Source organism: Pteropus medius, unplaced genomic scaffold (genome assembly GCF_902729225.1).
Source record: "Pteropus medius unplaced genomic scaffold, Ma_sr-lr_union100, whole genome shotgun sequence".
Classification (NCBI taxonomy): domain Eukaryota; kingdom Metazoa; phylum Chordata; class Mammalia; order Chiroptera; family Pteropodidae; genus Pteropus; species Pteropus medius.
In genome coordinates, this window is record NW_024347730.1 from 924021 (window position 1) to 951442 (window position 27422).

At 38.1% G+C, this 27422-nt stretch overlaps 2 protein-coding genes and 1 pseudogene across 2 annotated transcripts in view; 1 reads left to right on the plus strand and 2 right to left on the minus strand.

Annotated features, from left to right (window-relative positions):
* The window catches only part of NECAB1 (N-terminal EF-hand calcium binding protein 1), a 68084-nt gene extending 64165 nt beyond the window's left edge, over positions 1-3919 (plus strand). The window contains exon 14 of the mRNA XM_039877054.1: positions 272-3919. Coding sequence (XP_039732988.1) covers positions 272-300 — 29 coding nt within the window. The 3' untranslated portion in view covers positions 301-3919. The remainder of the gene's footprint in view (positions 1-271) is intronic.
* On the minus strand, positions 1304-27348 carry CUNH8orf88 (chromosome unknown C8orf88 homolog). Its single transcript, XM_039877055.1, has 6 exons — positions 27215-27348; positions 21386-21484; positions 19661-19734; positions 10474-10549; positions 5294-5400; positions 1304-3539 (listed from the first exon to the last, which is right to left on the minus strand). The coding sequence occupies exons 2-6, from the start codon at positions 21456-21458 to the stop codon at positions 3516-3518; spliced, it is 354 nt and encodes a 117-aa protein (XP_039732989.1). The 5' UTR covers positions 21459-21484; positions 27215-27348; the 3' UTR covers positions 1304-3515.
* LOC120614264 (uncharacterized) lies at positions 4966-5084 on the minus strand (annotated as a pseudogene).
* Positions 27349-27422: the final 74 nt, after the last annotated feature.

A 27422-nucleotide genomic window follows, 5' to 3' on the forward strand; every position in this document is an offset into this window, starting at 1 on the left:
CATCTCATTGCTAAGACCCACCCTATTCATATGTAACGAAACCTTTCCAGTTGGACTATGACCGAGTGTCAAAAGATACAGTACCAACAACAGTTGCATAGGAAGAGTACAACCCTGACTCAAATAGTTAGGAAATAGTGACCAACAAAGGTAAGCAAGCATGCAGATTAGGGGTGGGGAAAATGGCCTTTTTAAGAGTGGCTTGCACCTTGACATTTCTCAGCCCTGGTAGGTATCTTCATCATTTAAGAAATTGTTTTTCTCTTTTCAGCTTCATGGTGGATCCTGAACAACAACTAGATGTTCCCAGAGCAAGCCCAGTGCTCACCAGAATGTGAATGAGAAAATGCTCTCTGTGCATTTACTCTAGGGTGTGCAGTCTTCTTAAATGTCTTCTATGACTTTTCCTTGTGAATTTTAGCTAATGTTTCAAAGTTCACTATTCTTAGTATCTGCTGTTTTGCAACAGTGTAACCCAAAACCCTTTAGTCATAAAATTCTAATATGTGAAAAAGTATACACTTAAAGGAACACAATTGTGAAAAAACATTTAAAGTGGGAACTTTTAGAATACTACGTCATAGAACAGATTTGTCAAAAACTATAAAGGTTAAATCAGTGTTTGTGATTTTTAAGTGACTGGTTTTCTTAGTGAAGTTTATTCTCCAGTGATGCAAACATTTCTAACTCATGACCCTGTGGCTAGTCACTTCATGTCACTTTAAGAAGTTAACACAGTCCCCAGCATGACTGGTGTCCTTATATGCAGATTCAGGTGCGCAAAGAAAAGGTCACGTGAGGACCACAAGCCAAGGAGAGAGGCCTCAGGGGAAACCAAGCCTGCCAGCACCTTGATCTTGGACTTCTGGTCTCTAGAACTGTAAGCAAATGTTTGTCGTTTAAGCTCAAAAAAAGTTAACACATAACTTTGCATAAAACAACCTTGACTGTAACCTATAGAATTTCTATCCATCAGATTATAAACCAGTTTTTCACAAGTGAACAGTTCTGTCATAGGGCACCCATTTGTTAATGTGACACCATTATATAATTTATTAGCATCATAATTTCCTGTAATGTAAATCGAGAAAAGTAGAGTTTTACTTTGGTTCAAATTTTATGGCATTTGATCCAGAGAGCTAACTTTTCTTATGAAAAATAGATATTTGTATTTAACAATTTCAAAATACTTGAAAAACAAAATTTTAACCTAAGTGAACAAAGAATATAGAAAAAGCACAAATTTCAGGGAAGTAATAGAAGACATCTATTTTCCAGTTTCACTAGAAGAACTATTATACACTTTGCTGTACAAGCTCATAAATTATTTTTGATTGTGAAATTTCTGATGATAAATGCTGCTAAGTGAAAATTACAGTGCATATAGATATGTTACTCTCTAGTCCAAGTTCTCTGAAACCACAGGTCTTCCAGGAAAAACATTTTTCCTGGTTTTTTTTTTTTACTGTTAGAAACCTCAAGAAAAAAGGTCAAACTAATTTTTAAAATATAAAATTTTACCTACTTTCTCAAATTTATTTATGGAATATTAACTTTTATCAATACTTTTGTATACCCTCAGTCCTCAACCTAAATTTTTTCATAGGCTCTACTGGACATAGGTAACAAATTTTGACATACACACGTGTGTGTTTTGGGTCACTTCTGAAGATGAGAAACACTATAAACAACACCTGGCTCAACTTTTAATTTATATACAAAGCAAAGAACAGTGATGGACATGTACATTGATTATGCACACTATACATATGTACAAGGCAAAGAGAGAATAAAACAGTCTTTGCAGTCTCATTCTGACTGTATATAGTAGGAAAGGATCAAAGACTGAGACCTAGGGGGCTTTTGACATTCAAACTCTTCACTAAAACACTGGTTATAAATGGTTTCAAAAATACAAATTACAGTGTAGTTCTGGCCAGATCCTCTCAGTATCAGATTCAGAATGTGCAGCCAGTCTCCCAAGTAGCATGGTCCTGTGACTAAGAGAGCTCAGCCCTTAGTAACAGTGCCATGTGGGAAGGCCTTCAGATCCCAAATTTGAACAGGATCAATTGTTTTTTAACTAGAATCAAAAGACCTTGAGAATAGGCAAATAATAAAGCAAACCAATTTAATTACATGGCAATTCTGACCCCAGCTCTTATAGAATATAGATGTATTTTTGTGTGAGAGCATGTCTGTGTGTGTGTATCCACACACGCGGCAAAAAAACAAAAAAAAACAAAAACAAAAACCCTGGCCCTAGGTATAAATATCATTTTAAAGTAACTGATAAATTTATGGTTAATGTTTTTTCGATTTAAAAAACAATCTATCTCTGGGGAAAAAAGTAATGAAGAGTAGGGTACTAAAACACCAAGATGGTAAACCTATCCAAAACTAAAGCTTGGGTCTGGTTAAGAAGCCCGAAGACCAGTAAAGAAAATGGTACTGGTTCTAAGAGTTCAGAATTCAATTTAAGATAAACATCCTGCCAAAAGATGGCCTTGACGGCCTTAAATGCCTTCCTATAGAAGGGGGATGAGAGCATCCGAGCAAAAAGAAGTAAGGAGAGTTTACACTTACCTTCACTTCAGCAGTATTTGTTGACACTGTGCTGGAAGAAATTTTTTTTAACCGTAACATTCAGAGTGACAAATCTCAGACTTGTATAAAACTTCTAGGGGCTAAAGTTTAAGCCAAAAAATTCCTCATCCATACATGTTCTTGTTATAAGAAATTACAGAATTAAATCTTAATGTAATAATTATTTGCAAATGCCTAAATTTTTCCTCTTTGGAAATATTTTTCAGTTACTCAACTTCTACTGTTCATATGGTCTGATTAGGAACACAAATAGCAGCTATTTTCCACCTTCGGTTTTATGCACTACCATTGTTTCCAAATCATCAATCTTTGCTAGTAATTATGAATCTTAGTGTTATTAAAAACCTAGACAGCAATCACATTTGAAAAGAAATGCCTATTAAAATAGTCTCCCTCCTGTCATCAAAAACTCTGCGTCAGACACCCTGAACTGCTCTAAGCCTCTGCAGATATTGTAAAGGTCCTTTCGAGTGCTGGTCTGAAATCAGTGTGAAACAAAGTCAACTTTAAAAGCATCAAGAAATTATGTACCATATATACATCACAGCAAATACTTTATATTTGAGAATCTTTACAGCTTATATTTCCATTATTAAAAACAAAAAATTGCAAGTAGCGTGCAAATTATAAATACAGTCTTCCTACTTCACTAACCACATTTTTACTTGCAAATGTTTCTGCCCAATTTATGCAGGAAAACTGCCTGCAGAGCTGAAACTGATTAGAAAGTTCTTTAAAATATCTCTTTCTCATTTTAGGAGAAACCAAATACCCAAACGTCAAAATTTAAAATAAATTGAATTGTCACCGTCCATTGCAGTTATTGTTTTGAGATCCACTTCATTTGCAGGTGCCCAAAATATAAAACAAATAATTCTTTATCTTCAAACTCATTTGTTCTTAAAATGTTACTTAAAACTTTGGTTGTTTTCCTGTAATATAAAAGAAAGAAAAATTTATATTATAAGACTGAATGAATACAGTTTTACTAATTTGTTCATCAAACTAAATACCGTGGCCCTACTAAGTGTTTACAGACCTAAATGCATGTTACTATAGAAATTATTAAAGTAACTGGAATTTGTCATATACAACAATTCTTCTGTGTTTAATGAAACATGTAATGCATTTTTAAATATTAGATTGTACTCTAAACCTGTCATTTTTGTGGTACATAGTTTTTAAAAAACGTTAATGCATAAATCAAAATGTGACTCAATTCTAATGTATAAGGTTTGTTCAAAATAATGAGTATGTCAAACTTTTACTTATGAAATAAAATATTAAAGATGGAAAGTCTGCATTTGAAAAAGTAGCTGTTTTATATAGCATGGAAGTTTAAGACTCATTCTTATAGACCAAGAATCATATGTTCCTAAGATCTCTGAACAGGTGGGAAAATTTAAACATCATTCAGGACAGTTTTCCATTTTAAGTAGTCTTGTGTGTGAGGGCCTATGAAAAGTTTAAATTCCTGCTCTAATTGTTAAAAGAATTGGCTGAAGGCCTGCAAGTTAAAATTCAAAAAACTGTAAGGAAAAAAGGCTATGAAGTCCAGAGGTAGAAATCCCCCAAAATGGAGACACAGAAGGTAATCTGTATCTCAATTTGAGCCATTTTCAGCACACCTATATTCTGAGCTTGTCTCAATAGAAGCCTAATTGCTTTTTTAACCAATATAGTGTTTATGAAAACTTGAAAATAAAGATCATGAAAGATGAAAAAGAACATTTACTGAACGTATAATGAAAGATATGCACCATACCAGGTACTCTGATTCATTGTTAGGATTTAACGGTGGAGATTTTATCCTTATCTGCAACTAAAGTGAAGCTCAGAAAGTTGACTGTTCTAAGCGTGAACAGGACACAGTACACAGACCAACCCAAGCCTGATGCCAAAACTCACATTCTTCCAATCAGTATCCCAAAAGATACATGCACTTACTTTGATGGAATATGATGAGGTGACAGATATAAAAGACTAAGAACAGCAATGACATGCTGAAGAAGAATATGTGGGATGATTTTTACTGTATAAGAAGACTAAATGAACAGAATAGAGGGCCCAGAAACAGACCACATATGTTGCCACAAAAGTGGCAGAGGACTCACCTACTTTTTCAGTAAATATTGGTAGGGTGATGGGAAATCCATGCAGAGAAAAAAACACTTCTACCCCACATCATATAACAAAATCCACTGCAGGTGGATTATAGAACTTAATTGGAATTTGAGAAAATACAGCATGCTCTTTTCATGACTTTTTAACAATTTTTTTTTTTAGGCGAAGCAACCCTTGGTTGACCTCACAGATTACAAGGACCTTGTCAGCTTACAATCTCTTATTTTTTATTTACACCTACAGCACCTGGTCTTCCTAGGTGGTCTCTCATCCAAGTACTAATCAGGCCCGACCCTGCTTAGCTTCTGAGATAAGACGGGATCAGGCTTGTTCAGGGTAGCATGGCTGTAGACAAAGATATTTCTTAAAATACAACTATTATGTTCTAATTCTTGACCAAAGGTAATAATTACTTATAGTACTTCATTATAGTATTTACTTAGATTTATATACTTTTCTCAATTATATTTCACAAGGAGAATAATTAATAATTGAGAGAGAATCAAATGATAATATTAAAGAAATATTTTGGAATTAAAACAAAATTAGGAAAACTACCTACTGGTTTTTGAAGTACGATGGGATGATCAGGCAGAAAGTCTGGTTTTTTTCTGCAGATGGAAACACTTGAGAGCTTCAATAGGAAATCTCTGCTGTACTTAATTCTCTCTGCAGGTATTAAACATCAAATGTAATGTTATAAAACAAAGAACTCTCTCAGATCACATTTTTGCTCAGTGCTTTCTGGATGTCCCTTATCTGTCCATTTTTAAAAATGAGTAGTTTCTATGCAAAAGAAAAGGCGGTGGGGGGGCATGCCTCCCATTTTCCTTTTATAAGGAAAGGAACGAAGCCCAGTACCCAAGGGAGAATGGAAAAGAAAGCCGTTTCAGAAAGTTAGTAACACATGGCTTCTTTCATGTAGTTATTCAAGTCCAGTGAAGCCATCCCATGTTACAAAGTGTAACAGCAGTAACACCTAATAGGTGCGTCAGATCCTGCCAAAATGAAACCCTAATAGGCCTAATCTTTATATTAATGTACTAAAATTTTAACACAATCAAAAACTTCAAGATTTATCATACACCTACTCTGTGTCGGGGACCATGGTCAGATCAGGGACTGTGCATCGGGGACCGTGTGTCAGGCCGGGGTTCATGCTTCAGGGATTGTGCTGGGTAATGGTGAGCAAGATCCAAGACAGGGTCCCTATCTTCATGGGAGTCAAGTATCTGTGAATTTCTCATCAGACAGTATCACTGGGGCCAGGAACAGTGGCAAAATATCCTTAAAGTGCTGACAGAGAAGAACTAGCAATCTGGAATTCCATACTGTGAAATGAAAAGATAGATATACTGCTTTCGGTTCCTGACACAGAGCTCCTAAACCCCTTGGAACTTCCTGAGGGACAGAAATGTCTTTTGCTCTCATGAGGTGGCTCTGGGTGTCTCCTAGATGGGGGCCAGTCAGAATGTCTAGCCCAGCCCTGCATTCTTAGGAGAAGGGAGAGGGTCTAGAAATGGAGTTAACGATCGAACATGCCTAAGTGGTGAAGCCTCCATAAAATCCCAAAAGCACGGGGTGTAGAGAGCGTCCGGGTTTGGGGCCACACCCATCTGCCGGGAGGGTGAGGTGTCCCCACTTGGCAGGGCCAGGGCTCTCATACTTGGGACCCCTCCAGACCTTGCCCTGTGCATCTCCTCATTTGGTTTTCAACTCGTTTATTATATAATAAACTGGTAAACATAAATGTTAAGTTCGGTGGGCCATTCTAGCAAATGAGTGAATCCAAAGAGGAGTCTTAGAAACCTCCAATTTATGGCCTAAAGCTGGACAGAAAAGTTTTGGGTGATCTGGGGACCTACTATTTGCGATTGTTGTCTGAAGTGGAGGGTACTCTTGTGGGACTGAGCCCTTAACCTGTGGTGTCTGCACTAACTTGTTAGTGTCACAACTGGATTTACTTATAAGACACTCAGCTGGTATTGCAAAATATCTCTTGCTATGTGGGAAAAAACACACATCTGGTGTCAGAAGTGAAGTGTTGTGAGTGTAGGAGATGTTGAGGATAGAGGCGAAACAGGAGGAGGGTAGTTTTTTCCCTCACACATCCGTGAAAAAACCCTTCAGGAATGCTTGGAAGTGAAAGACATTTCGAGATGAAAGAAAACAATTTGTCACCAGCAAATTAGATCTACAAGGAGTGCTAACATAAAGGCAGTTCCTCAGGTAGAAGGTACATGATACTACATGGAAGCTTTACCCATCAGAAACAAAGAAAAAAATAAACGATAAATGAAGGGGCGGAGTCATGGTGGTGGAGAAGGTAGATGCAGTGCTCACCTCTTCCCAGAACCACGTCAAAATCAACTCAACTGCAGAACCACCACCCTTGGGAACTGCCTGAGGAAGGTGAACGGAAGTCCTACAACCGGGTACACACAGAAGAGGCCACCTCCAGACTGGTAGGAGGCAGAGACACGGAAGCGGCTGGTCCAACTCTGGGGGTGGCAGCTGACAATCGAGAGGGATGTCTTGGCTGTGGAGGTCCCCCCTAGGAGGACTGAGAGGTCTCAGTCCCTCACCAGGCTCCCCATGACACTGGCTGAAAACCGGCAGGGACTCAGCTGGAGAACAACAAGGGGCTGCGGGAACCAAGGCGCTGCTCTTAAAGGGCCCAGACTCCTCTGCTCAGAGTCACTCGCTCTGAGCTTCAGCGCTGGAATGGCAGCTTAAAAGGCCCAGGGACACTCAGAGAGGAGCTGAGTTGTCGGACTTCAGGGTGAGGCTGGCATGACATGTCGGGGGAAGAAACTCTCCAGAGATGAGAGCACGCATGGGCCCTCCTCCCACCCAGCGGCCCCAGCACAGGCGCCCAGTCCACGTCTCCATCCACCTGGCTGACACCTGTTCTCCTGCCCTAGAGACACCCTGAGGCCCCAATTAACTGGCTCACCTGGCCAGAACCTCCCCAGTGGCTCGTCCACACATGCAGCCCATCTGGCCTTGCCCTGCAGACTCACTCAAAGGTCCACAAACACCACCCAAGCAGTAGTCACCATCCTCGGCCCACACAGTAGTTCCCACCAAAGGGTCTGGAGCTCCACACCAGTGGCAACCGACCTTAGTTCACAGCATGACCTTTCCCAAGTGCCTCTAAGCCCTGCACAAGCAGCAGCTGCAATTGGCCTGTGATAGACCACCCCGCCAAGAGGCTCCAGACACAACACACCCCGTGGCTGTCATCAGACCACACCAGCCCCACCCAACCAGTGCCACAAATGACACACTGGAAGGGCACCCTGGGCTGGCACCAGAGCCACGTCAAAGTGACCCCTGCTCCGTAGGGTCGTCCCTATACAACAGCTCAGCCACCATAGTTGTGGCCTCACAACCAGTCAGCCTGAGGGTCAGTCACACCACTGACGTGCCAACAGCAACCGAGGCCCAACTGTAACAGGAGAGCACACACAACCCACATGAGGGACACCCCTTGAGCACCCGGCTCAGGTGACCAGGAAGAGTGCACCACTGCACTCCACAGGACACCTACTACATAGGGCCATTCTACTGAGACCGGGAGACATAGCAGTTCTACCTAATACACAGAAACACACATAAGGAAGCAGCCAAAATGGGGCGAGAAAGAAACATGCCCCTGATGAAAGAAGAGAACAAAGCTTCAGAAAAAGAACTAAACACAATGGAGACGAGCAAGTGACCAGATGCAGAGTTCAAAACATTAGTTAAAAAGATGCTCAATGATCTCAGTGAGAACTTCAACAGAGAGAGGAAACACAATAAAGAACCAGTCGGAAATGAAGAATATAATAACTGAAATGAAAAATATATTAGAGGGAATCAACAGTAGATTAGATGAGACAGAGGATCGAATCAGTGATTTGGAAGATAAGATGGTAGAAAATACCCAATTAGAACAGCGAAAAGAAGAAAGAATTCAATAAAATGAGGACAGTTTAAGGGAGCTCTGGGACAACATCAAGTGGACCAACATTCTCATCATGGGGTACCAGAAGGAAGAGAGAGAGAGCAAGGAATTGAAAACCTTTCTGAAGAAATAATGACAGAAAACATTCCTAACCTGATGAAGGAAATAGACATACAAACCTAGGAAATGTAGAGAGTCCCAACCAAGATGAACCCAAGGAGGCCCACACCAAGACACATCATAATTAAAATGCCAAAGGTTAAAGACAAAGAGAGAACTTAAAAACAGCAAGAGAAAAGCAGTTAGTTACCTACAAGGGAGCTCCCATAAGACTGTCAGCTGATTTCTCAACAAAGACTTTGCAGGCAAGAAGGGATTGGCACAAAATAGGCAAAGTGATGAAAAGCAAGGACTTACATCCAAGATGACTCTACCTGGCAAAGCTATCATTTAGAATCAAAGGACAGATAAAGAGCTTCCCAGGCAAGAAAAAGCTAAAGAAGTTCATCTCCACCTTTTTTAAGAAGAAGAAGGGGAAAAAGATTAAAAATGGGAATAACAAAAACGACAATAACTACATATCTATAAATAATTACTTTAAATGAATTAAATGCTCCAACCAAAAGACATAGGGTGGGTGAATAGATTAGAAAACAAAATGCTTACATATGCTGCCTACAAGAGACTCACTTCAAATCAAAAGACACAGACTGAAAGTAAAGGGATGGAAAAAGATATTTTATGAAAATGAAAGAGAAAAAAAAAAAAGTGGGGTAGCAATACTTATACCAAACGAAGCAGACATGAAAACAAAGGCTAGAAAAAGAGACAAAGAAGGATCCAGTTATCCCACTTCTGGGTATTCAAGAAACCCAAAGCCCTGAGGGCAGGCCGCAAGTGCCTGGGAGAAGACGCCCCGCCTTCAGAGATCCAGTTCTTAAGGGGAGACGGCAACATCCGTAGGTCAGGGGTGGAAGTGGGGCGGGGGGAATTAAAGAGGGGAGAAAAAATAGTAGCAAACTGATTTCTGCAATACATTAAAAAGGTCGTACACCATGATCAAGTAGGATTTATTTCTGGATGCAAGGTTGGTTCCACATCCACAAATAAATCGACGTGATACACTACACAAACAGAATGAAGGGTAAAAATCATACAGTAATAGTAATAGATGCAGGAAAAGCATTTGAAAACATCCAACATCCATTTATGATAAAAACTCTCAGCAAAGTGGGATAGAGGGAACATACCTCAACATACTAAAGGCCGTGTATGACAAATGCACAGCTAATACCACACTCAATGGAGAAAAGCTAAAAGCTTTTTGTTTAAGTTCAGGAACAACACAAGGAAGTCCAATTTCACCTTTTTTATTCAAAATGGTACTGGAAGTATTCTTACAATAAAGAAAGCTACAGAAAACGAAACGTTATTAAGAAAAGTATTTACTGAAAGAAAATCTCATGTAAGCACACCTGCACAGTCCAGCCCATGTTGTCCAAGGGCCCACTGTTTAATGCTGGGCCAACAGCAACTTCACAGAACAGAACAACACGTACACCGGCTCAAAATTTTACATGATACAGAAGATACAGAAATAGAAATAAACCTCTGCCTTGTTTAAGCCACTGCTATAATGGTCTTGCCTTTAGAGCAGTCAAACATACAGCCCAATCCATATGGACAGAGATCAACCAAAGACTATAATAACAGGTTTACAGCCAAACAAATATTAACTCCCTATGAAAGTTAACACTCTCTTATGAAATTTAGGAACTATGATAAAAATTCACCTTTTTTAACTGGAGACTGATGCTGCTGTTGGTCATTAAGACCTTGAGAAAAGGCTTGCATTCCATTCGTCTTACACTGTTGAAAGAAGAAAATACACTTTTTAACTAAGGCTTAAAATTTTTATATAACTTTTACTATCCTAAAATATTTTCCTAAACAATCAAAATAGTAGCCAATGCACATTTTTGGGCTAATGGATAAACAATATCATAAGTGTAATTATTAAAAATGAGCAACAAAAATATCAAAATACATTCACATGTATCTAACAATTTTTGTCATAATTATTTTCAAAAGGGAATATAAAACCAAAGATGAATGATATGATCCAAAAGATAATTATAAAGTAATTAAAAACATTTTAATTCATGAAAACAACAGATATTTATTCACGAAAATCTGCAATAAAACTATAATATTTACTTTTTTTATTTTATGTAGATCCTTGCCAGTTTACATGCATATAACTGTTCACACACTACCTTGGAAATAAGGAAAATAAAATCTCGCTTCATCCAATGAAGCAGAGAAATAAGAAACACTGGCAGAGCTCGTGTCCTGAGAAGAGGCCTTAGCCCAGTTTTCCAGTTCTACTCGCAGAATCACCTTTATTATGAGATTGGCTAAATAATTTGATGACGTGCTAAAAATAAAACAACAACAGTATTTTAATTCCTTTTCTTCTGATTACAAGCTCGCCAAGAAATATTCTGATTACAACTTAGCTTCCCATGAATCTCCCTAGAGCAGATAATACACTAGAACAAAGACGAGAATCCCAGAGTACAAGGCAGTCAGATTTCTCATAAAATAATGGGTTTTCTGATTTTATAAATCAGTTTCACATACTTGGTCAATACCGCCTACCCCCTAAGAGATGATCTCCTCTTTTTTGCTGACAAAAATCAAATTTACAAACACTCAGCTAGATCCTGGACCGTGGTAATTCCCTAAGGTAGTTTTCCTTGGAGATATCTATCCTTAAAAATGAACATCTTTACTCCAGCAATCACTGTATTAGCAAGTTGTAGGCCAGTCTTCAAATATCTGTAAATTCTACCCAGGTGATTCTGCCAAAGTCAGAAGGTTAACGAAGAATAAGGTAATCCTACATTACTGAGACATGAGAATAAGTCATCAAAAAAAAGCAAATTTGATAATGCCAAAAATTTGGTTTTCCAAAGTTCTTCCTGTTAGATTTAATAAACTATAAGAATTATATGTTCTTTTTAAAAATTAATTTCTTAAATTTGAAAATTTCATCAGAGGCACACTTCACTATCTTTGTAACATTACTTAAATGCAAGACCTAAAATCAAACTCAAAAGTAAACTGGGAAGTCGAATGGATAAGAAAACAAGACCCCTGCCTATAAGAGACTCATTTCAGATTAAAAGACACACACAGACTAAAAAGGAGGGGATGGAAAAAGATACTGCCTCCATGGACCTAGAGGGTATTGTGCTGAATGAAGTAAGTCCGATAGAGAAAGACAAATACCACATGATTTCACGTACATGTGGAATCCAAAGAACAAAATAAACAACAACGGAAACTGATAGATACAAAGAATATTTTGGGTGGGGAGAAGGAGAGATGGTGAAAAAAAGTAAAGGGATTAAGAAGTAAAAATGCATAGATACAAAATAATCACGTAGATATAAAGTGTAGCATAAGGAAAATAGTCAACAATGTTGTAAAAAAAGACATATGGGGGAAGAGGGGTACTAGATTTAGTGGGGTGACCACTTCACAAGTTACATAGATCTCTAATCACTATGCTGTACAACTGAAACTAATATTCTTGTGTGCCAACTGTAACTGAAAAAAAACTCACTGAATTGTACAATATAAATATGAGCAACTAAATGTCTATTATATAATACTTCAATAAAGCTGAGAGAAAAAATTTTTTAAAAAGTGATCAAGAAAACAATCTCTTTTTAAAATACTTAGGCACAAATTTAACCAAAGAGGTGAAATATCTATACACAGAAGACTATAAGACACTGATTGAAGAAACTGAAGACGATGTAATTAATGGAAAGATATCCTGTGTTTGTGGATTGGAAGATTATTAAAATGTCCAACCACCCAAAGCAATCTACCGATTCAATGTACTCCCTACCAAAATGCCAATAGCATTTTCTATTGACACAGAACCCTAATATTTGTACAGAACTACAAAAGACCCTGAGTAGCCAAAGTAGTCCTGAGTAAGAACAAAGCTAGACGCATCACACTTCTTGATTTCAAACTACATTACAAAGCTGTAATAATCAAAATAGTATAATACTGGCATAAAAACACACATAGACCAGTGCACTAGAATAGAGAGCACGGAAATATACCAACACATATGCATTCAACTAATCTTTGACAAGAAAGCCTAAAATACACAATAGAGAAGAAATAGTCTCTTCGAAATATAGTGTTGAGAGAATTGGCTATCCACATGCAAAAGAATGAAACTGAACCCTTGTCTTACACTATAAACACAAACAAACTCAAATGGTTCAAGATAAATACATCCAAAACTATAAAACTTCTAGAAGTAAACAGGGGAAAAGCTCCTTGACATTTGTCTAGGCGATCTTTTGGATATAATACACTCAAGCAACAAAATCAAATATAAATAACTGGAACTACATCAAACTAAAAACCTTCAGCACAGCAAAATAAAATAAAATAAAATAAAATCAACAATGAAAAGACAAACCTACAAATGGTAAAAAGTCTTTGCAAACCATATATGTGATATGGGATTAATATCCAAAATATATAAGGAACTCATACAACTCAATAGCAAACAATCAACAGGAGGAGGACCTGAATAAACATTTCTCCAAAGAAGACATACAGATGGCCAGTAGACATATGAAAAGATGCTCAACATCACTATCAGGGAAATGCAAATCAAAACCACAGTGAGATCTCGCCTCACACCTGTCAGAGTGGCCATCATCGATAAATCAACAAACGAGCGCTTGCGAGGATGTGGAGAAAAGGGAGCCCTCGTGCACTGTTGGTGGGATTGCAAATCGGTACAGCCACTATGGAAAACAGGATGGAGGTTCCTTGAAAAATTAAAATAGAACTACCACATGACCCAGCAATCTCTCTTCTGGATATTTATCTGAAGAAATCCAAAATACAACTTCAAAAAGTTATCTGCACCCCTATGTTCACTGCAGCATTATTTACAATAGCCAAGATATGGAAGCAACCTAAGTGTCCATTAATAGATGACTGGATAAAGAAGAGATGGTACATACATATATACATTGGAATATTACTCAGCTATTAAAAAGAATGAAATTTCTCCATTTGCGACAACATGGATTGACCTAGAGGGTGCTGTGCTAAGTGGAGTGAGTCAGACAGAGAAAGACAAATACCATATGATCTCACTTACATCTGGACCCTAAAGCACAAACTAAGTGAGAAAACAAAACAGATACAGTTATGCAAACTTCTCTTAAAAACTCTGAAAGGCCCACAAATCCCAAACAAGCAGCACCTGACCTCAGCGTGCCCCATACCTCTTCTTAAGCAGTCCCAAGTCTAGCACTAGCAGAAATTGACCTCGGTTCCCAGCAGAGCCTCTTCCAGGCACCTCCAAATCCAGCACAGGCAGCTCCCAATCACAAATCACTTTGTAGCTCCTACCAAGTAGCCCTGAGCTGGCACAGGCAGCAGCTGCCCTTAGCCTGTACCCACATTCCTCCCAAGAGACCCCGGAAACAACACACCTGGTAGCCTGCTTCAGGCCGCACCAAATCACCGCCCACTTACCGCCACAAAAGACATGCCCAAAGGTTGGACTCAGCAGGCACCAGAGCCCTGCTAAAGCAAATCCGTTCCAAGGGGTCAGCCTCTACCCAACAGCTCAGCCACCGCAGTCATGGCCAGCACTCACCACCAGTCAGCAACAGGGTCAGTTTCACCCACTGACATGCCAATGGCAATCCACACTCAACAGCAAAAGGAAAGCACTCACATGACGAGCACCACTGGAGCACTCGACTCCAGTGCTGAGGGAGACTGCAGCGCTGGGCCCACAGCACACCTACAACTTCAGCCCCTCCGGCAAGATCGGTAGACAGAGCAGATATACCTACCAGTAAAAACAAACACAGGTGGCCAAAATGAGGAAAAAAGAAACATGTTCAAAATGAAAGAGCAGCTCAAAATTCCACAAAAAGAGACAATGGAGACAAGCCATCTACCAGATTACAGAGTTCAAAACACTAGGTTGTAAGGATGCTCAGTGAACTTAGGGAAGAATAGCTGACCTCCGTGGAACTTCAACAAAGAGATAGGAAACATTAAAAAGAGCCAGTCAGAAATGAGGAATACAATAACTGAAATGAAGATGACATTAGATGGAATCGACAGGAGATTTGATGAAGCAGAAGATCGAATCAATGACTTGGAAGACAAGGTGTTGGAAAATACTCACACAGGACAGCAAAAAGAAAAAAAATTAAATGATGATAGTTTAAGGGACCTGTGGAACAACATCAAGAGTAACAGAGAGAGAAAGGGATTGAAAACCTTTCTGAAGAAATAATGAGAGAAAACTTCCCTAACCTAGCGAAGGAAATAGACATTCAAGTCCATGTGTCCCAAACAAGAAGAACCCAACGAGGCCCACACCAAGACACATCCTAATTAAAATGCTAAAGATTACAGACAAAGAATCTTATAAGCAGCAAAAGAAAAGCAGTTAGTTACCTACAAGGGAGCTCCCATAAGACTGTCAGCTGATTTCTCAATAAAAACATTGCAGGCCAGGAGGGACCACAAAATAGGCAAAGTGATGAAAAGCCAGGACCTACAACCAATATGACTCTACCTGGCAAAACTATCATTTAGAATCGAAGGACAGATAAAGAGGTTCCCAGATAAGAAAAAGCTAAAAAAATTCATCACCACCAAACCAGTATTACAAGAAATATTAGAGACTTCTTTAAGAAGGGGAAAAAAGATGAAAAATGTAAATAACAAAATGGCAATAACTACATACCTATTAGTAATTACTTTAAATATAAATGGATTAAATGCTCCAATCCAAAGACATAGGGTGGGTGAATAGATAAGAAGACACAAACCTTACATTTGCTGCCTACAAGAGACTCACTTAGATTGAAAGACACACAGACTGAACATAAAGAGATGGAAAAAGATATTTCATGCAAATTGAAACAAAAAAAGGATGTGATAGCAATACTTATATCAGACAAAATAGACTTTAAGGCTATACCGAACAACAAGGGAGGACATTTCACAACGATACAGGGATCAATCCAACAAGAGGATATGACCCTTGAAAACATCTACACACTGATGTGTGTGTGAGCACCTAAATATATAAAGCAAATACTGACGGACATAAAGGGAGAGGTCGAGGAAATATAGTTATAGTACAGGACTTTAACAACCCACTGACATCAGTGGACAGATAGCCCAACGGAAAATCAACAAGGAAACAGTGGCCTTAATTGACACATTAGATCAGATGGATTTAAGTAATATTTTTTAGAACATTTCACTCACAAGCAGCAAAATATATATTCTTTTCCATCGCAAATGAAACATTTTCCAGGACAGACCATATTAGGCCACAAATCTTAATAAATTCAAGAAGATTGAAATCATATCAAGCATCTTCTCCAATCACAATGATATGAAACTGGAAGTCAATTACAAGAAGAAAACTGAAAAACAAACACGAAGAGGCCAAATAACATGCTATTAAACAGAGAATGGGTTAACAGTGAGATCAAGGAAGAAATCAAAAGATACCTTGACACAAATGCCAATGAAAACACAACGACGCATAATCTATGGACACAGCAAAAGCAGACCTTAGAGGGAAATTCATGGCAAGGCAGGCCTATCCCAAGAAATAAGAAAAATCTCAAATAAACAATCTAACCTTACATCTAAAGAAACTAGAAAAACAAAGCCCAAAGTGAGTGGAAGGAAGGAAATAATAAAGATCAGAGTGTTAATAAACAAAATAGTCTACAAAAACAATACAGAAGGCCAGTGAAACCAAGAGTTGGTTCCTTGAAAAGATAAATTGACAAATCTTTAACCTTTTTTCTTCATAAAGAAAAAGAAGAACCAAATAAATAAAATCACAAATAAAAGAGAAGTGACAACTGATACCACAGAAATACGAAGAAGTATAAGAAAATACTATGCACAATTATATGCCAACAAATTGGACAACCTGAGAAAAAAAATGGATAAACTCCTAGAAACATACAATCTTCCAAGACTGAATCAAGAAGAAAGAGAATATGAACTGATTACTACTAATGAAATCAAATCAGTAATCAAAAAATTCCCAACAAAGTTCTGTACCAGATGGCTTCACAGGTGAATTTTGCCAAACATTAAAAGAATTAACACCTATCCTTTTTAAGCTATTCCAAAAAATTCAAGATAGAATGCTCCCAACTACAAGGCCACCATTACCTTGATTCCAAAGCCAGACAAAGACATTACAAAAAAAAAGAGGCTGGTATCCCTGATGAAAATAGATGCCAAAATCCTCAGCAAAATATTAGCAAACTGAACTCTGTAATACATTAAAAAGATCACACACCTTGATTAAGTGGGATTTATCCCTGGGCTGCAAAGTTGGTTCAATATCCACAAATTAACATGATACACCACATAACCAGAATGAAGGATAAAAATCACACGATCATATCGATAAATTCGGAAAAAATGTTTGACAAAATGCAGCATCTATTTATGATAAAAACTCGCAGCAAAGTGAGAATAGAGAGAATATACCGCAACATGATAAAGTTCATAAATTACATACCTAGGGTAACATCATACTCAATGGTGAACATCTTAAAGCGTTTTCCTTAAGATCAGGAATAAGATAAGGAGGTCTACCTTCACAACTTCTATTCAACATAGCATTGGCAGGAAAACAGACACAAAAACCAATGGTAGAGAATTGAGGGCCCAGAAATAAACTCACACATATATCGGCAACTAACTCATGACTCAAAGCTAATATACAGTGGAGAAAGGAAAGTTCTCCAGTAAATAGTGAAATCAGACCACTATTTTACACCATACCCTAAATGAACTCAAAACAGATTAAAGACTTGAATGGTAAGTCCTGAAACAACAAGATATATAGATGGCCAACGGGCATATAAAAAGATGTTCAACATCACGGATTATTAGGGAAATGCAAATCAAAACCACAGTGAGATATCACCTCACACCCGGGAGGTAGAATGGCTATTGTCGAAAAAAGAAGAAACAACAAGTGTTGGAGAGGATGTGCAGAAAAGGGAACCCTCGTGCACGGTTGGTGGCACTGTACATTGGTGCCGCTGCTATGATAAATGGTACGGAAGTTCCTTAAAACGTTAAGAATAGAACTATCATATGATTCAGCAATTCCTCTTTTGGGCATTTATTTGAAAAATACGAGAGCACTAATTCATAAAGACATGCACCTCTATGTTTGCTGCAGCATTATTTACAATAGCCAAGATATGGAAAAAACTTAAGTATCTCTTGACAGATGATGGATAAAGATATATATTCATTTGTGAAAACACGGATAGACCCTGAGGGTACTATGCTAAGTGAAATAAATCTGAAGGAAAAGAACAGAAATCATATGATTTTACTGATATGTAGAATATAAAACAAAAAGTAACATACAAACTAATGAAACAAAAGAAAAACAAACTCATAAAGAGGGGATGGGGGCGGGAGGAGGGCGAACTGGGTAAAGGAGGAGTCAAATCTATGCTAATGAAAGGAAATCAGACTTTTGGTGGTGAGCACACAATAAAGTATACGGATACCAAATAATAATGTTGAACACCTGAAATTTATATAATGTTATTAACCAATGTTACTTCCATAATTTTTTATTAAAAAGATTTAAAATTTCTGAACTAAAACATTACAAAAAAATAAGTCTCTCGACCATATTCCCAGGAAATATTTGCTGTGCATGTAAGAAAAATAATTAGAACCCAGAATATATTTTTTAAAAAATATACATCAAGAAGAAAAAGTTGACCACCCCCCAAAATGGACAAATGAAAAGAATTAGCAGTTCACAAGACTAAATCCAAATGGCCAAATTAAACATATGGAAAGATGCTCCACTTCACAAATAGAGAACTAAAACTTAAAACCAACAAAAAGATGATTTCTCGCCCATTAAATAAGAAAAAAACGTTAAAGTCTGACAATAACAAAGCAAGAACGTAGAAAAAGCAGAGCCTTCATGTGTTGCTCATACAAATCTCAGTGGAGAGTAATTTATCAGTGTCTGATGACCCAGTAATTCCACTGCAGTTTAATACTGCAGAGAACCTCTCAAACATAAATGAAATGTAACATATACTCAATGTTCACTGTAGCATTTACTATAAAATAGAAACGAGTACCATGCCCATCAACAGAAAATGGAAAAACATGGCATATTTATACATATGATTCTTCTGTATCATCACATATAGAACAGCTGTGTTCATTTTAATAGTTGTCTAGTATTCCACCTCTGAATATACCTATGACTGTGCATGCATAAGCTACTTCTGGAAGTATCTAGATCAGAAATTGGTATAATAGCTACTTCTGTCCGAGGAAACAGGTGACGGGGAGACAGAGATTGGAGGGAAACTTTTCAGTAAATTCCATTTTGTATGTTTTGAATTTTAAACTTTGTAATTATTTTAGTCAAAAAATTAAATTAGAACCTTTAAAATATAAACCTAAATGTGAAAAAAAAGGCAAAAACAATATTATGTATATAAAACAGTTAAAACAATTCTATTCATTGTAGCAAAAGTATTAATATGTTCATGAAAACAATAACTGAAGATAGTTACCTTGGAGAAAGGCGGGAAGGAAATGGCTTGGTGGAGGGATATATAGGGGTTTTACCTATATGATGTTTTTTTAAATTTTCTAAAACAAATACAGCAAAATGTTTAGATTTGAAAATGCTGGGCAACAGGTATAATGAATGTTTTACCCTCTTTAATATATACTTGAAATATACCATAAAGTTTTAGAAAGTATATAAAGCACTTAGCATAGTACCTGGCACGCAACAGCCATCTAACAAATATCACTCTCCAGTCTGTAATGCTTCATTGCATTATAATTTCTAAGACTTACTCTGTTAACTCCACTTTGTAAGTACTGAGTGTTGCATGGATACTCATTTTGAAAGTTGAAAGGGAATACTGCTCCTGTTAGGAGAGAGAAAAAGAAAACTAATTTAAATATCCATGTCTTCAATAAATGACCTAACAGCATCTAAAAACCTGAATTATCTGGGATACTCTAGGCACTGTCTGAAAACGGTTTCTGAAGGCTCAATCATTCAGCACTATGAAGTGGCAGTCACTGTCTTAGGGGATGGGTGTGTCAGTGTGAAGAGTTCAGAGATAAAAGAGTTCACAGTCTATTTTAAAAGTCAAGCTCATAAATAATGACTATAATCAAAATAAATAAGTTCCATAAGAGCTACAGAGAAATGCTAGGGGAGAGTTGAGTGGGCTTTGAGGTACGAAGGAAGGCTTCGCAAAAGGAAATAATTTAATCTGGGTCTTGAAAGAGATTTCTTTGGGGACGTGAGGTAGACAAGGACTATAGAAGTATGTAGAGAAAAGCCAAAAATAATTTACTAAACTTTGTCTAATAAAACCCTACTCTTGTCTGGATCTTAAAAGGATATGATTTAATGAGAGAGCAGGGCTACCATCCCACCCCATTAACTCCTGTAACAGTCTTGTAGGGAAAGGATCAATGAGAAACAATCTGTACAGACGAGGGACTGGAGGGCAGTGTAGAAAGGCAGGTCACAGAAAGGAGCTGCTGACAATGGCTCTATATCCTTCCCGTCAAGATAAAATCCGAGTCTTGACCCTACGCCACTGCTTCTTCAGCACATGAGACGGACACGGCATCAGCATTGCTAAGCCAGGATCTAAAAGATCCATTGATTTAATGTCTGTCTTAAGTCACAGCTGTCTTCAAAGGAAACGTGACCAAAGTGGAGATATCTTCCTGATAGGAACCACGGACGAGAAAACAAAGGACTGAGGAATTGGTGCCATTTGTATATTTTCTGCCTCACCTGTAAACTCAATAAAAGGGCTATTTTTCCTTTTACTAAGTAGCCCATTATTTAGTTGAACTCATGGACTAAAGAGAATTCATTCATACACACACACACATACACACACACACACACACACACACACACACATAAAGTAAGAATATAAAAAGCCATTCTGGCAATAATAAAAAAAATGAAATGGTTATTATGCCAATTAAAGAACTAAATACAAAATATTTTAAAAATTTGTTCAAAAGGTTAGTTTTATGGGAAAAAGAAAATTTTTCAACTTTGGATATATTTTGTTTGTTTGTTTAGATTTCTTGAGAAATTAGCTATGTTTCAACTCCAGCACAGCCCCTAATCTATAAGTTTTGTTTTGTTCTAATCTTTTATTTTTCTACAGTTACACGTATTTTTTTAAAAAGCTAATTCTCTCTACGTCATGACTGCTCTGCAGTGATCAATCACAGGGCACTGAAAGTTATTCTGAAAGAAGACAGTTAACCATAAAAACAAGACATAAAAAAAATACACACCAAAAAATACACAAAGTTGCTCTCAGATCAGAGCTATTATTCCAACATTTGTTGGTCTGGTAGACTATGAAGAATCCTTTTCTTTAGTAACACCTTTAAATTCTTCCAAGGAGATCAATAGTTTTCATTATTTCTTTAAATATCCACGGTAAATAATTACTTCACCTATTATTTAGACTTTAAAATACTAATTAGCCATCAACCGATTAATATTTAAAGATGTGTACCCTATTTACTCACCGGGAGGAGAAGTCAGATGGCGAACAGGTCTTGCTGGTTGAAGCGGTTTACCAATCAATTTTTTGGTTTCCATTATCACAAAGACCTTGAGGTTCCATACTTTAGGAGGGAAAAATACATTTTTATCTTTTAAACAAGATAACCAACACGCTTTTATATACAAATAACCACAACATTCATTTGAAGATACCTATTTTATAAGGTAGAAAACACAGAAGCATTTAAAATAATATTCTACAACCTTAGACTCCTTTACAGCATCTGTCACAACTGAACATTCTCTTTTAAAATATTTTCCTACCTTAACTTCCCTCTTTTTTTGGTTTGTTTCCTATTTCTTTGCCTCTCCTAATTTCCTCTCCTGATCCTTCTTCTTTACTCCAATTAAATTTAGGAATTCTTCCAAATTTAGCTTTGGTTCTCTTAGCTAACCGCATCCATTCTCGTTATTGCAACTATCACATGATAGATATCCAGCATCAACCTCTTTTTTAAAATTTGTTTATTTTTCCTCCTGTATTCCTGAAGATCATCACCAACTCCCTCAGACCACCGTTAAAGACACCTTCAGTTTGATATTCTAAATTAGAGCCCACACACCAAAAACCAGTCTCTAATGCCTGTCCATTCTACTCCCCAAACCTCTCTCAAATCTATCTTCTTTACTCCCACCACTACTCTTAGTTCCATAGTAGTTCTTACTTCATCTCCCTGGTCACCCCGTCTGATCTAAATATTCCCTCTCCCTGTGTTCCTGGGACAGTGAATATGTCCACATCATGGTATTTAGGGAAGACTGTTCTACTGTAATGGCTAATTTATTTGTCTTTTATACTAGGCAAAAGGGAGAAAAAAGATTCTTCTTAAATTGAACAAATTGGTGAATACAGCCTCTTTTCTCTCCAAACTATAATCCCTTTACACACACCCCTGCTTAAACTTCCGCTCCCATCCCCTTCTGGATTATTAATAGTAGAAACAGGAGCCAGCATCCATGTGCCATGCACAGCAAACCATTTACCTAAGTTAAATTATTTAACATTCAGGAAAACTCTATAAAGTAGGCACTATTATCAGTTAGAGCTCAGGTCTCAGGTCAGCCTCCTGGGGTTGTGGCATGATTCTACCACCTAGTTACAACAGCCTCCACCTCCTCGGTTCGATGTGAAGTGCCAGCACAATGCTGGGTCCACAGTAAGAGTTCAATAAATGTCAGCTTTAGTTTTTTATCCCAATTTTAGATAAGGCTTAGAGAAATTAGGTAACTTGCCCAAGGTCACAAGAGTCTAGGAAGTGGTGGCTATGCCCGTGCCCAGGCTTCAGCCAGCACCCGACAGGCAAGCTAGCTCTTACCTTTCCTTTCAGCTCACAGCCAGGCAGAGCTGTCTGACTTCTGGTTCAGTGCCCTTCTCGCGCGCACAAAGCCTCCTGTAGCCGCTTCCATGGGTACTTACTGCACTGGCTGCATTACTTGTTATCTGACTACTACATTACAGCCTTGTCACTGAGGTACCTCTCCGGTGTCCACCAGTGTCTAGCACACAGTGGATGTTCACTAAATTGTTGAATTCATAAATGTTATTTTGTTGCACCATACAGCTGAACATTCAGGTGCTCTGTCTGGAGGTCCTTTATTCTCCCTGCTGCTCATCTTCCAAATTGCTATTCATCCTTCAAGACCAAAGTCAAGTTCTTGCTGCTTCCTTAGAAAATATCCTCACATCTCAACAATAACATTAAATAATAGTTCACATAGTTCTCTAGTTCCTAACAAACAGTTAACAGTAAAATAATAATAACAATAACAACTTCTCTGTCCTCCTACACTGGCCCCTACTATATTTTATCTCTCAATTTTCTAAAATTTATACTAGTATATTTATAACAGTCATACCTCAGAGATATTGTGGTTCCGGTTCCAGACCACTGTAATAAAGCAAGTATTACAGTAAAGCACTAAAGTGAGTCACAATCTTTTTGATGGTGGAGGGTCTTGCCTTCCATTTATAAAATAAAAACCAACTACCTGTGAAGCGCAGTAAAATGAGGTATGCCTGAACATGCCTGTTTGATTAGACTGAGGTAGCTGAGGCCAAAAAGACTAGACCTTATTTATCTTTGTATCCTAATATCTGCAAACCCAGTTTTACTAAATAAATTTATAAATTTAAATACCTCCTAAATATAACCAAAATCGTCTAATGCCTAATTGGGACACAGTTTTTCAAATGTTGATGCCTATCAAGACAGTCAAAAGCAAAACTCCACCTGACCTGGCACTGGCTCACCCAGAAAGAACTGAAACCACATGCTCTCAAGCAAGTCATCGGTCTCAGCAACTGTTTCCCTATGTATAAAATAGGGTTAGTAACGGCCTTTTAGCTCCAAAGACATGCTTTCATATATTGAAAAATACCTTTGGATGTAATTCAAATGTTAAAATCATAAATCTATAAACGACCTCTCAAAGTCAACAATGATAAATAAGCACAAAATAGTTACTTTTTCCTGAATTTTAGAGATAAGCAAGCCAATACACAAGTTAACATCTATCTAGCTTTGTAATGTGTCTGTTAAGAGATATTTTAGCATGGATGGTAACAACCTTCTAAACTAAACTAATGCTGTATTTGCTGGCAATGCAACTTTGATATAATAGGAAAGAAAAAAGTTATAAGCACACATAGCAAAAAAAAAAATACTTCAAATGTATATTAAATATTTTCTATGGGGAAGGAAATATTTAAAATGAGGACCAAAAAGCAATCTAATATTGCCTAATTTAATGTTTATCCCAGCCATTTTAATTAGGACCCTAATACTAGCATGCAGTAACTTTCCATCCTGTTTCCCACATGAAACTAATGAATCAGAATACAATCGAGTGCTCTGGCACACACTTTCTTGTTTTTCATTGCTCAGCTGAAACTGAGTTGATAGGTTGTAAAGTCTCTTCCAGTTGCTGAGCAATGCAAATCCACAGTATTCAAACCAGGGATTTTCAAAGGTTGGGGAGTTACAGAACTATCATATGATTGTGCAACACAAGTAAATAAGTGAAAAATAAAAGAACTTTTAGTACAATCTACCCTTTTCAATTTCTAGTAGGAAAACTACAACAGAGGCTCCCAAGTGCATAGACACTGACATTATAGGGAATAAGTGTGGGGGACATACTACATAACAGCATCATGTCTTAAACAGTGCTATTAAAGGAAAAGGCAAGTATTTGTAAGTAATGATTACTATAAAACTGATCCACAGGATCATAATCTATGAAGGACAGAACTCCACAAACCAAAGCCTAATTCTCAGTTTATATTAAAAATAATACAAGATGTAAGTGAACTATAAAGTCAGCACATAAAATAACATCTTAAAAGCTAATGCCTGCTTCACGCACTGAACATAGAGCTCCCATAGCTTCCTTTGGAGGGCAGGCATTTAATAAACTGGCAGGGAAAAAAAAAAAAAAAAAAGGCTGCAAAAGAAACAGAATCCCACCTATGGCATTGGGTAGCAAGTAGTGAACCTACCATAAAGTTGTCTTTTAAAATATAAATATATAGTTATGTGGTATAAATACTTTTTAAAGGAAATCCTGATCCAAGTCTCAGAAAATTCATTCTGTTAATACATGCTGAGCAATGGTTAGTGAATAAAGCTCTTTTTTCAAGTTTATACTTAACAAATCATCTTACAAGACTGAGTGGTATGAATAGAATATTGGTCTGCCAGTCAGGAATCTTAACTGTTGGCTGTTCTACATCTCTCAATACTAATTAAATTTTAGTTTCCTTTTTTTGTTTTTTGGTTTTTTTTTTAAATCAAGTTAAATATAAATCCTAAGGACCCACCAATTCAGAAATTACAAATTAATTTAGAATTTTCTACAATATAGTACATTGATAATAAGCACACACTGACCAACTTGGGCACAATCTTATTACCCAACACATACTATTCTTTATTTATTAAAATTCCATTTTTTGAGGTCCTATTACATGCCAAATGCTCAACATATATTACTTTCATTTCGTTTTGAACCATGCATTTACTGCTGTAGAAAATCATTAGTAGTCACTTTACGGATGAGAAACCAGTGACTGAGAAAAATAACATACTCAAGTTCACATAGTTAATAACTGGTACAAATGAAGACCTGACTATAAAGTTCATGCCCTTATCTGTAAACGTGGGTGTTTGGTGAGTAAAAGAAAGCCCTCTGACTGTCCACTATTCACTGTGGACATTTCCTGTACGGATACAAAAATTTAATTATGAGTAGGGACATCTACGTATAAAGCCTTGCTGAATAAACTGGTATGTGCTAATAATTTCCAGTTCCTCAATTTACAAGTTTTCTTAGACTACTAAGTAAACTATGAGATGATTACGCTTTCCTCATTCTTTAGACATGGTACACGGCCATACTAATCATAAATCACAACATAAGAACTATACTATGTACCGTATTTAAAAGCTGGGTACCATAGTTAACTTTTCCAACTTGAAATTTCTTTAAAAACTGCTGATGGTTCCACTGCAGGTGGGTAATAAGTTCAGATAAAATTAAAGAAATAAGCTGAGAGAAGTGAAAAGACCAGCCTTTCATCTACCTCACGTATATTGCCCACATGAAAATCTGTTAAGATTTTAGACTTCAAAATAGTACTTTTACAAAGTGAGGCTTCCTTGAAACTGAATGCCGCTTGTAAGTTAACAGCACATCCAAGCATCCCTCAGAGACACTGCAGGTTGGCTTCCAGACTGCCTTAATAAAGCAAGTGTCCCCAGAAAGCAGCTGTCATCTTTTCGCTCACAGAGGGTCTTGCCTTTGATTTGTAAATAAACGCAACACTTGTGAAGCGCAATAAAACGAGGTGCGCCTGCGCTGATAAACGGACAAATGTAAAGTAACCAGGAAAGTATGCGGGAGTTACTCAGGTGATGAAAGGCCTTTGATATCAGGTTGCTGTACTCAAGAAAAATCAAAACCAAAATATAAAAAAGTCCTAAGTTCCATGATATTTTCCTTTCCACGCCTTCTCTTTACGACTGACCCCAATATTTTTTTCTCTGTGAAGCATCTTTCAATACAAACACAATTTAACATTTAGGTGGCATAAAATTTTCCAGGTGCTTGTAGTTATCATACCTGATGTAACTGTCCCTTTACAGTTTTTTTTTTAACAGCTTTGCCTAAAATATCAGTAATTAAAATCTTTGGATACAAATGTTGAATCATCGTGTTGTACACCGAAACTGCTCCACGTCAATTTTTTTTTAAATGGCATCTCTTTACACCTCCAGTAACCATTTCATTTTTTTTCTGTTAATGACCCCACATGGCTTAGGGCTATTTTTTCCTACTGGGTTTGTTTTCTTTTTGAATATAATTTCATGTTATTAGTTGTTACTTTATTAGTAATAAAAACAACTACACCAACGACAGGATCTATTAAGGATGATGCCAGGGCATGGGGGTCAAAAAGCCTCCCACTGCCCGGGCGCCAAGGGCCAGGTCCCGGGAGCGGCCGCTAGGTCCTTACTCTGGGGGCCTGGCTGTGACCCGCCGTGTGAGTACCCCTCGGCAAAGTGGGGGTCCCGGCTGTGCTTTCCCGCTCCGCCACGCCCGCTCCTTCCGACGGGCTCGCTCCCCGCTTCCGCCACCCGCCCGGCCCGGGGACCCAGGCTGGGCGCGCCGGCCTCGGCGACACTCGCCTCGCCTCAACTCCCCGCGTGCACCCGAGGAGACGGCGCCCAACCGCCTCCTCACGCCCCGGGCCCGCCCTCTGCCACAGCGGGGCGCGTCCTCCCGGCACCTACCACCTCAAGCACCGGGAGGACTTGGGCAGCAGCGTCGCCGCGCTCAGCCCAGACGCGGCGGCCGAGCGGCCCGCTGCCCGTCGGAGAACGGCCTCCGCCGCGCGACCACGCGAGGCCTGGGCGGCTGGGGCGGCTTGTGGGCTGGGGGCGTGGCCGAGAGCGTGGCGGCAGGGCGGTGCCCGAGGGCGTGGTGGCAGGGTGTGGCCAG